This window comes from Ochotona curzoniae, unplaced genomic scaffold, assembly GCF_017591425.1.
Source record: "Ochotona curzoniae isolate NIBS_2020 unplaced genomic scaffold, NIBS_Ocur_1.0 contig_1274, whole genome shotgun sequence".
NCBI lineage: Eukaryota > Metazoa > Chordata > Mammalia > Lagomorpha > Ochotonidae > Ochotona > Ochotona curzoniae.
The window spans coordinates 1440519-1452518 of NW_024465023.1; the positions used below are offsets into that span (position 1 = coordinate 1440519).

The following is a 12000-nucleotide window of genomic DNA, read 5'->3' on the forward strand; positions in this document are numbered from 1 at the left end:
TTGCTGAGTTTATCAATCAGTAAATGTTGTCATCATAAGGAGACAAAAGTCCTACCATCTATAGCCCCAGAGAAAATGAGGTTTTTCAAAATTCAGGGACATCGCCCATATAACAATGCAAACCTGAAGGGAAGAGTGTTCAAAAGGCCCAACAGCTGCAAAAAGTTGTGTTTTTAACAATTACATTTGAGGGGATGGTACTATAATGGTATAGCTGGATGGTTCTCTACTTGCAGTGCTGGCATCCCATATAGGCACTGGTTCATATCCCAGCTGCCCCACTCCTACACAGCTACCCAATTATGGCCTGAAAAAGCAACAAAGGATCGGCCAAAGCCTTGGGACCCTGCACCCATGTGAAAGAAGAAGCTCTTGGCTTCAAATTGGCTCAGCTCTGGCTGTTGCAGCCATTTGGGGAGTGAACCAGCAGATAGAAGATATTTCTCTCTCTCCCTCTCTCTCTCTCTCTCTGAACACATCTGTATTAAAAAAAAAATTACAGTTCAGAAAGGGATTCCCTAGTGAGATAGCAGCACCAGGGCTGCCTGTCTGGGTGGAAGACAGGAAACTAGCATGAGAGGCTGCCGGACTGGTGCCCGTGCCGCTCACTAGATGCCCCCCGACCCTCTGCCTCCTCAGCTGAAATGAATAAGTTGGCATAAATGGCCTAGGGGAACTCTCAGTTCTTATTCCTTGTCACCAAACGGGGTGTTTACTTAGCAAGTAGAGCAATGGGAAGCTGTTGTGTTTCAATGAATTCTTCCTGTGAATTCTGTCCTGGATGTGGATTGCCCCACTGCCTCAGCCATGCCTGTCATTCAATGGGTGGATCTTGTTTGCAATCAGGATTCAGCAAACCATGAGCTAATCTGCAACTAAAAGCAATCCTCCTGTTTGTGCTTGGTCCACAAACTAAGAACGGCCCTTACATTTTTTAAGTGGTTGAACAAATCCAGACAACACATGAAAATTACATGATATAACAATTTTAGCACCTATGACTAAAGTATCATTAGAACACAGCCGCACTCCCTCACTCGCACATGTCTGTGATTGTTTTCAAGCTACAGTGGCTGTTGAATCACTTGCTGGGAAGTTCCTGGAGCCCAGGCTGTTATGTGTAGGCTGGATTATGGACAGTACATGGGTGCTTCTGATTACTTGAGACTTGGGTAGGGTAGTTTCTATTTAGTAGAAATACAAAGAAATGTGAATTAGAATCCAATTAGAGGGGTGGTCATTTGGCCTGGCCAATAGGAGGCAAGCACCCCACCTGGGCATGCCTGAGATGGCATCTCAGCTCTACTCCTGACTCTAACTTCCTGCCGATGCGCACCCCCCAACCTCAGGAGGCAGTAGGATTCCTTGGATTCCTGCCACCTGCGTGTGAGGCCCCTCGCTCCTGGCTTAGGAAATGAACTGGGGATAAGAACACCTGGTCTATCAAATAAAGAATCATTAAAACCCAATATTAAAGGCCACTAGAACAAGAAAGGAATAACTAAAGCAAAGACTACAGAAAGCAGGCAAAGTAACAACACAATAGATGTTCTTATGAACTGGTTCACTCCTCTTTGAAAGATTCTGATCAACTTACCTAGGACTGCCATTGTAATCTAGTCCATCCCATCTGGTGCCAGGTCAGGTCCCAGCCACCTGACTTCCAATCCAGCTCTGTGCTAATGACCTGGGAAAAGCAGTGCAGGATGGCCCCAGCCACCCCCGTGGGAGACACACACGAAGCTCCTGGCTATTGACTTCAGCCTGCTCCCGCCTCAGCCACTGCAGCCATCTGGGGAGTGAACCAGTAGGTAAGATTCTCTCTCTCTCCCCCCCTCCTTATCTCTCTTCACACACACATATGGCCTACTGTCTTTCTCTTCCAAATCAATCCTTTTTTTAAAAAAATTCATCAGTCATGAAAATATTCATAATGCTAGATGTAGAATATCCTGAAACCATTATGCTAAGAGACAGAAGGCAGACACAAAAGACCACCTATCATAAGTACCTCCAATTACATGAATGTCCAAAATAGGTAAATCTACAGATGGAAGACAAGCCAATGGTTGTTAGGGATTAAGGGGAGTGAAGGTGATGATATAAAGGGTACAGGGTTTCTATTTGAAGCAATGGAAATGCTCTAAAATTGTGATAGTTACAGAATTCTACAAATACAAAAAGCAAACAATAATTTGTACACTACTAGCAAATGAATTGTATAGTATGTGAATTTATAACTCAATAAAGCCATTTAATTTTTTTTTGAAAATCAGGTTTGGCTCTATCCTTAAGATTCATACATATCATGAATCTTACTTTTTGCCTTTTGCACAAAGAAAAACACATCTTAGATACATCTTATTTCCATCCAATTGCTTAATACTTTGAGCCTAATGCTCTTTTCAAAACACTAAGAACAATTACCATAGACTCTGCTACAACAGCTACAATTTTAAAACACTCATTTTTTTTTCACTCATTATTTCTGTCAGGCAATTATTTGAACAGAGTTTCAAAGTATTTGAAAACACCTGAAAGCCAAAGGATTGCTAACAGCCCAAGAGAAAAAAAAATCTATTTGTAAAGAAAAATGTTAGTGACTTAGAGAACAATGACTTCTTATCTGCTGACAGGAGGGAAATGGATTCACTTTGAAACTTTTTCTTTTTGAATTTTATCTTTGCTAGAAAGCTTTGTGTTCACTCACAAAAGAGAAATTCAAATTTCCTATCTTATTCTTCCTTGAGTTAAGAAGATATTTTTCTAAGGTGTCTTTGTAACTTCCTGGGAGTGGCAAGATTATCCATCCCTGGTCTTGCCTTCAGTCTGGCCAGCGACCTTTGACCACACTTTTCCCACTAGTCTGGAGGCCCCAGGGGAGTAGGGCTTTTATCTGACCTGGTTCCTGCAGAAACTAGCACAGGAAAGAGAGCAGGAGGGTGGCATGTTTGACTTTGAAAAGCAGAGCAACCGGAAGACTGAGGTAGAGACAGGCAGAGAGAGAGAGCTTAGATCTGCCATTTCATTCCTCAAATGTTTGCACCAGCCAGGTTTGGGTCAAGCCAAAGCCAGGAGCCCAGAATGCAGTCTTGAGCTTGCACATGGGTGGCCCAGACCCAGGTATCTGAGCCATCAGTGGCTGCCTCCCAAGAAGCAGAAGTGGAAGAGTCAGGATTGGAATCCAGACACTCTGATAGCTTGCCCACTACCCCAAATATCCACCCCAAGACATGCTTAGCAAACTGACTCAAGGGCTACAGGGCTTTTCTCTCCCATTAAATGATCCTCATAGGCATGCTAATCCAGGCAAAGAGTCACAGAAATGAGAATTAACCTACTGGAAGCAGAAGATCAGCCAATGCAAAGTGACAAGCCACAGCCTGCTTTCTTCCTTCCATGCTGGGGCTACTGGAGGAACAGAAACACAGACTGCTGAGACACACAACCACTCTGCTGCTCAAGAATTTCCAACCAAGTGGCTAAGACCAAACAGCCTAGAGACAATGAAATGGGAGCATGAGTTGGCATTGGGTGCAGCAGGTTAAAACACTGCCTACATCTCTCAGCCAGGCTGTGCGTCCAAACCACCATCATAGACACAAGTTGGGCACAGCCCATCAAGCTCGCCAGGGTCACCAAGGTGCTGGGCAGGACCGGTTCCCAGGGACAGTGCACACAGGTACACATGGAATTCATGGACGACAAGAGCCACTACATCATCCACAACATGAAGGTGACGTGCTCACCCTGCTGGAGTCAGAGCCAGAGGCTGCGCTGAGCTGATGCCGGGTCCCCCCTAGAATGGCCTGTGATTGTTAAATAAAAGCATTTGTGTTGTAAAAAAAAAAAATCACACACACAAAAAACACTGCCTACAATACCAATATCCTGGATCGGAGTTCGAGTGTGAATCCCTGCTCCTCCACCCCAGTTCACCTTCGTGTTAAATGCACCTGAAAAAGCAGACAGCCCAAGTGCCTGGCTCCTGGTACCCCAAGTGAGAAAGAAACCAGGGTTGGTTTCCGGGTTCCTGGATTCAGTCAGGCCCAGACCTGGCTATTGTGGCCATTCAGGGATTGTGTCTCTATCACTTTGCTTTGCAAGCAAATCAATGCTTTTAAAAGAAGAAGAAGAAGGAATAGCAGAATCTGTATTAGTGGAATGGAGAGAGCTATGGATTCAAAATAAGGAGCAATCAGGGTTATCTCTCCCAGTGCAAGTCTAATTCCAAGAGCTTCTGTAACTCACACAACAGCCTGCCAAACAGGTGCTCTGTAGATCAAATGAGAAGCGGCAGTCGATAGAGTCTGCCTGAAGCCCATCCTAGAGAGAACTCCTCTGCACTTGGCAATGGCAGGGGAAACAGTTTAGAGAGCCGCGTCTGACTTGTGGGAGAGCAGGGGTGAGCCCCACTGAAAGGCCTGGGCACCACATCCAGCATCTCCTACCACACACGACCTAGGAAACTTACTCAATATTGAATCTTCAGTTCTGAAGACGGTCCTTCGGCTTCCCAGCCTCATTGTTCCTTCCAGCTGTCCAGGGTTGTGCTCCGGCATATCAATCACCTGCGAAAACAGAGCAAGTCCAGTTGGCCAGCTTGCCAAAGTGCGATGTCCCTAACCTGAGGCTGTCCTCGGAGGGGAAGGGTCTGCAGGGTGACGTGTTCCCTATACAGGACCAGCTGAGGAAGCATCCCAGTGCTCCTGTTCAAACACTGTCACCTAACACCTGTCCAAACACCTGCTCCCAGTGTTCCCTTTCTTCCCCTCGGCTTCTTGTAAACATACATCAAGGGCCACAGGCTTTCCACATCGCTAGATTGTCTCTCCCACAACAACCCTCTTTTCCCTGTGTTTCCTAACAATTTCCAGTGAATCTGTTAGGTCTTGTGGAAAGTTATACCAACGTTATAGCAGCATTCCTTTAAAAAACCAAAATGTCATATACCATCCATGCCCCCAAATACCATGGGTCAGAAGCCAAAACAGCACGCTCCAGCTTTTCCTGTGCATGCTAGACAATTGGCCATGCCCTGTCAATTTGCCCCTGCCATACACCCCTGTCCAGCCCAGTCTCCAGTACCAACTGCCACTCAAACCACAGCCCCTCGGCAGGGCTGTGGCTATGGCATGCTGACTGGCTGTGAACCTGGGGTGCTCCCAGTCCACCCCATAAGTGGCAAATCCTAGTATGGCATTTCTCCTGCTTGAAATCCTCCACCACATGGTGTCAGCTGAGTGGCCAGCCTCCTCCCGCAGTCACCCTCAGTGCCTTCCTCGAGGGCATCTCCTTTGCTCTCGTTGTGGGAACCAGGCACAAGTCCCTCTGCCCTGCACCTCTGCAGTGCGCTCACCACGCACATCCTCCTGCACACTCACTCTCCTTTTTTCTTGCCCTTGGTGAAATTATCCTTCATGCTGGAACCTTGTCTCAGCGGCCTAACATCAGCTTCCAGGGAACCGGAGCCTGAGCAGAGCTGCTCCCTGTGTCCCCATACCACCAGGTTCTTGCCCATCATCACCCTTCTCCACTCAGGTGCCTATGTGCCAGACCATCGCAGTGTGCTAAAGCTGGGGCAGGGTTGTCTGGCTTAACATTGCTTTCCCAGCCTCTGGTATATATAGATGTGGCCCCTGGTGTGCCCATGGATGAAGGGTCTCAGACAAAACGAAATCGGGTTTTTCTTTATCATTACACCCCCAGAAATTTATAAATAACTGATTCTTACGAAATACCAATTCCTATTCATTTCATAATTCATCTAATTTCTTCATTATGATCTCACGGATTTATTTTATTCTTTTGAAAATATTTGTTTATTTGAAAGGTAGAATGACAGCATGAGAGGGAGTGGTAGGGTGCGAGAGAGATAGGTGTACAGAGAGAGATCAATGTTCCCTCTTTTGTTTCACTCCCCAAATATTCCCAGCAGTCAGGCACTAGTCTGCACCAGGCTGTAGACAACAGCCTGGAACTCCGTCCAGGTCTTCTAGATGAGCGCAGGGACCCAAGCACTTGGGTCATCTTCAGCTGCCTTCCCGGATGCTTTAGCACCTTAACCTGCTGTGCCACAATACTGACCCAGTCTTGTGCTCTTATTAAAGTTGTTAGAACAAACTCCAGTCTGGGGAGTCAACTTGTTCTAATGAAATTGTCCTCAAGACTTCATTTGTTTTTTTCCCCCTATACCATACTGCTACATTATTGCTCTATGGGAATCTTTGACAACCAGAATTTCCTATTGTAAAAGTTTTACAAGAAAATGGCTGATTTTGTCAATGTCACAGAAGTTTCAGAAGTATCTGAACACTGTGCACCAAGGATGCCTCAAGAGACAGTGAGGTGAAAGGGTAGAAAAAAAAAAATCCGTAAATACATTCCTTGTTGGATAGGGTGCTCAATTCTGAAGTGTTCTTGGCCTTGGCATCTCTTCCCTATCTTCTTTGGTTGGCTAATTTGCAGTTGGATTAAGTTTTACTGGAGTGAAGTGACAGAGGGCATTGGTTTCCAGTTCAAGAAGCTAAGCCATCTGTAAGAGTCTGGCAACTCTCCACATTTTCCAGTAAAGGACAGATAAGACTGCTACCTGTCATGGGTCCAGAAAAGTCCAAGAATTTTCACAACTTTGACTTCCATTCAAGTTTAAAACAAGCCAGGCCACAGTGATAAGCCAGTTTCCTGTGAAAGGCATACTGTGAAAACTAACCAACTTGAAAAATGAAATCTGCTTCATTCCTCTCCTGTGATGAACATTGCAAATGCCTCAAGACCAGAAAACAATCCCAAAATTAATGTATAGGGCTGTAAAGAGAGAAGAAGAATGTGATGGGCACAGGGAGGCGAGATGGGAGGCTGCTGTGGAACAGCCGGTAAGAAGCCACATCAAAAGGTTCTGTTTGAGTCTCCAGTACCTTGCTTTCCATCCAGCTGCCTGCTAGTGCACACTCTGAGAGCAGGTAGTGGCCTAAATACTTGGGTCCCGGTAACCCATGTGGAAGACCCAGAAGGAATACCAGGCTCCTGGATACAGCTTAGCCCAGTGCCAGCTGCTAAGCTGCTAAGGGCATTTGGAGAATGAATCTTTGGATGGACCATCTCCCCTTTCCTCACCCCATCCCCTCTCTGACTTTCAAATACAATAAAAATAAATAAAAATTTAAATACTCCTCCAATATGGTGGGGGTGAAAGTTCTTGAAACAAAAGTGAGAGAACATTAAGAAACCTAGAGGTATATACCAGGAGAAATAGCTACAAGGCTCAAGGGCGGCAGAGTCGGGGGAGGATTCTAGACATTTTCCTTATAACCCTTTCAGAACTCTGGCTTCTTAAACTTTGGACATAGCATAATCTTAATGAAAATATGAATGTAAGGCCAAAAGAATGAAATGTGCTATTTAAGCCTTACACTAGGGTATTAGCTCACATTATCACTGCCATTCTCTGAAGTAATAAATACACCCTTCTCTTGAAATGACAACACAGAAAGAAATCCCAAGATACAACAGCCATGGTAAGCCTTTGATTAAAACGTGTTGGCATAAGGACCAGTGGAGCAGGCAGAGCATGTCGGAGAGGGGGACGAGGAAGCAAATAGGTCTCTAAGCACAATAATGTCTGGAACGTTAGGCAAAGGGGAGACGCAGGGCGAGAGCTGGCAGGAAGTGAGAGACAGAGGGAAGGAACAGGTGGGCTCCGTGTGGGCCTGGCTGAGTGTTTGGATGCCACAGGGAATTGCTCTTGGCTCCACCTATCTTCACCTGATTCGATTACTAAAGAACAATAAAAACATCTTTGTATTCCTTCCACAAAGAGTCAGGGAGACAGAATTTCAGGTGCTCAAAAAACAAACAAACAAAACAACTTTGAATATGCTTTGGCTTAACTGAATCACAGCATTTTGAACACGTCCTAGACTTGCACTGGCAGGAAAACGGTGCTTCCACTGTAAAGGTATTGGCCTGGTCCCATCAAACACACCCTGACTCCTGGGCTCTGGTGTGATGCTCAGGTCTGGCCTCAGAACTAAGCCACACGGTTTAAAGGAAATAAAGAATCAATAAGTGATAAGGCTTTGGGAGAAGTGAAAGCACCCCAGAGTGATAAAGGTGGCACTAATTAACCTTTGCTGATGTCTTCTGTGCCCAGAACAAAAGTGTAATGTCTTAAATGGCAAAGCCAAGGCAAATTCCATTTTCTTACCAAGGACTAAATTGCTCGCTGCTGTGGGGAGGAGGCCTACACCATTGAACCCTGGTGGCCTGGCTCCTCTCCCATTCCCCGCCTTTGCATCTTTCACACAGTGCTTCTCTCAGACTTGTTAGCATGTTCTTCAAGTATTCTCTATAAGAATTTCCCAAGCAGTTCCTTTTCTACTGTCCATTAGATTTATCGGCCCATTTCTTTTCAAGCTTGACTCTAATTTTGATGCATTTATTATAGGTTATGTTCAAGCTGTGCATTTGGTACGAACCAGCTTTCTACTAATGCTACATCGCCCAATGCTGCATCCACTGCTAACCCCAGCAAGCACCAGCATCACAGACCAAATCAAAACTTCTGGGTGGCTCTCTGGTCCCACATCCTGCTATGCCCCCCTGAGGGAGTCTAACCTGTGCTTGTGCATCAGCCACATGGGTCCATGCCCCACAGTTCTTCCACTCCTTCCCCTGCAACCCCTCTCCAACACCTCCCTATGCTCAGACCACCTCTGCCCTATGCTCCAGGGATGTAATCTGCATACAATTCCCCATGAGCTCATGCTTTAGGGGCACCCTCCCGTTCTCCTTCTTGCCCCATAGCAAATACTGTAGTTATGCTCGTCCTACCAAGGCAACGAGTTGGTGCATTTTCAGTTACTCCTTGTAGGAAGTTGAATAATGCCCAACCCCCAAGATGTATAGACCCTTAGAGGCAAAAAAACAAATAAAAAGCAAAATCAAAAAAAAAAGTCTCTGCAACTGCAGTTATGGCTCCTGAGATGGGACAACTGTGAGTTATGAGAGTGGGCTCCCTGTAAGAGGAGGGACCACTTAAAAAGAAAGGCAAGAGAATGGAATCAGTGAAACAGGTAAAACAATGAAGCAGGGCTCAGAGAGAAATGGGAATATGACACCATGCTGGCCTCCAAGGATGAAGATTTGCTCCAAGGAGGCGACAGCTGGAAGCTGTAAATTGCACACAGATGGGCTCCCCCTAGACTTGCCAGGGAGAAGGCAGCCAAGCCAACCCAGCTGGCATTGCCGACCTCTAGGAGTGTGAGACACTAAAGCTGTGACGCTTCACTGTGTCCTTGGTTATCTGCTGCAGTGGCGAACAGCGAATTCACACAGTCCCTTACCACATGCAGCTTTAGACTCCTCCACTGTAGCACAAACACATCTCCTCTCCTGAACTCAAGCATGAGCTCATCAAGTACAAGGACTCGGGCTTCTCTATCTCTACCACTGTTTGGCACAGTGTCAAGTACAGATCAAGAATGCAATGAAATCCCCCCCTCCCTGCTCCCACCCATGTATGACTCTAAGTGGATCAGAAACTAACACAGGCGCCCAATGTACCGCTCAGCAGGCCAGACAGACACACAGGGGTCTCTGAAACTCCCACAGATTGTCCAAGCCACAGATGGATCACTTCAGCAGCCCAGAGAGACTGCTCAGAGGTTGAGCACGTGCTATAACCAAGCATGCATGTTCACCCTGAAGTGGGGCCTATAGGTCCCATTTCTCAGTTCCCATCTGCCCTGCTGTAACAGAATGGAGTGAGAATGGACTCTGTGCTGAGCAAAGCAAGTGCCGATTCCAAAAACATGAACAGATTTTCTGAGCTTTTAAATCTGTTTCTTCCCTACAGTAGAAAAAAAGTTGTTCTTGTTTGAATGTGACTGTCAAGTTGTTTGAATGTGACTGTCAAGTTTACATGTGATAACTGGATCGCTGATGCAACAGTGCTGAAGGTGGGCCCTTTAAAGGTGATCAAGTCAGGAGAGCTCAGTCCTCACAAACACGGCAATGCCTTTGTCACAAGGCTGTACTCCTCAAACAGGAGGAGTACAGCCAGCCCCTCTCACCCCCTCCGTCTTTCCCTCCACTCCTATGTGATGCCTTCTGCCAGATCACAGTGCCCTCACCTGGCCAGCACAGTGGCACAGTGAGCTAATCCTCTGCTTGTGACATCAAAATGCCATATAGTTGCCAATTCATGTCCTGGATGTTCCACTTCCCATCCAGCTCCCCGCTTGTGGCCTGGGAAAGCAGTAGAGGACGGCGCAAAGCCTTGGGACCCTGCACCCACATGGGAGAAGCTCCTGGCTTCAGATCAGCTCAGCTCTGGCTGTTGCAGCCACTTGGGGAGTTAACCAGTGGATGGAACATCTTCCTCTCGGTAAATCTGACCCTCCAATTAAAATAAATAAATCTTAAAAAAAAAAGTCCTCAGCAGACACTATCAGCTTGATCTTATATTTTCCAACCTCCAGAACTAAAAGGAAATATGTTTTTTCTTTGTAACAAACTACTCAATGTCTTCATTTGTATTAAAACTTATTAAAATACCTTCTAACAGGAAAATAATACGCTTTTTTTAAAAAAGATTTATTTATAGCTTTATTTGCAAGGCAGAGAGAGAGTGAGAAAGAGAGAGAGAGAGATCTTCCATCTACTGGCTCACTTCCTAATGGCTGCAACAGTCAGAGCTGGGCCAGGCTGAAGGCAGGAGCTACAGCCACATTTCCCACATGACTGCAGGAACTTGGGCGGCCAAGTCACCATGTGCTGCTTCCGAAGCCATTAGTGGGGAACCAAATCAGAAGCTGAGCAGTCAGGGCTTGAATCAACATTGAGATATGGGAAGCCAATGTCTCAACCAGGAGTTTCATTGGCTGTGCTACAATGTTCCCCTTTCCCCAGGGAAAGAATGTTCTTAGATATGGGCATTTTGGAACAGCAAGTTAACCCTTACTTGTGATGTCTACATCGCATACTGCAGTATCTAGAGTGGAATACCAACTCCACTTCTTTTTTTTTTTAAAAGATTTATTTATTTTATTACAAAGTCGGATATACAGAGAGGAGAGACAGAGAGGAAGATCTTCTGTCCAATGATTCACTCCCCAAGTGAGCGCAACGGCCAATGCTATGCCAAACTTCTTTCAGGTCTCCCATGTGGGTGCAGGGTCCCAAGGCTTTGGGCCATCCTCGACTGCTTTCCCAGGCCACAGGCAGGAAGCTGGATGGGAAGTGGAGCTGCTGGGATCCCGGCGCGTTCAAGGCAAGAACTTTAGCCCCTAGGCCATGCCGCCAGGCCCACCAACTCCCCTTCTGATCCGACTTCCTGATGCGCACACTGGCAGAGGTGGGAGTGATGGTACACGATAGCTCAAGCACCTGGTCCCCGCACTCATCTGAAGGTCTCAGATGAAGTCCTGGGCTCCTGGCTTCAGTGTGGCCTGGCTCTGGCTCTGGTGGTCATTGGAGGTGTGAGCTAAAGGATGGAAGAGCCCTCTTTCCTAACCCCTCTGTCACTCTGCTTTTCAAAGAAATAAAAATGAACTTTTAAAAAAAGAATATTCGTTGAACTCCAAATATGACATTTAAGCAGAAGTTGAACCTGTGGGGCTAACACTAGCCTACAATCATTCTCAGAGAAGTCCTGCTGTAACCATACGGAATACATTTTTTTCACATTCTGATGAATTAAAGTTAATTGCTGATCTTGTAACTTCTCAGCATTTTTGTTCAATTTACATACAACATCTGCTTAAAAATTACAGGGATTGACTACAGGGAAATGACTGGAACCGATAAGCAGCAGCCCAGGAACTCTGACCAGTAGCTATAATGTCAAGCCCTGGATCAAAGGAACCACACAAGGCAACCTGGGGTTTTCCTTGACCATCAGTTGAACCCATATCTTCTCCAACTCTCCAGCTCCCCTTCATCCTATCACAGTGTGCTTGCTACCAGCAAGGTTAGTAAAGCAGTTCTGACACTGAAACT

General features: G+C 46.1%; 1 protein-coding gene across 1 annotated transcript in view; it reads right to left on the bottom strand.

The window, feature by feature from the left end:
* The window catches only part of CTPS2 (CTP synthase 2), a 113486-nt gene that overhangs the window by 35549 nt on the left and 65937 nt on the right, over positions 1-12000 (bottom strand). Inside the window, exon 15 of the mRNA XM_040997562.1 lies at positions 4475-4571. Within this exon, the coding sequence (XP_040853496.1) occupies positions 4475-4571 (97 nt within the window). The remainder of the gene's footprint in view (positions 1-4474; positions 4572-12000) is intronic.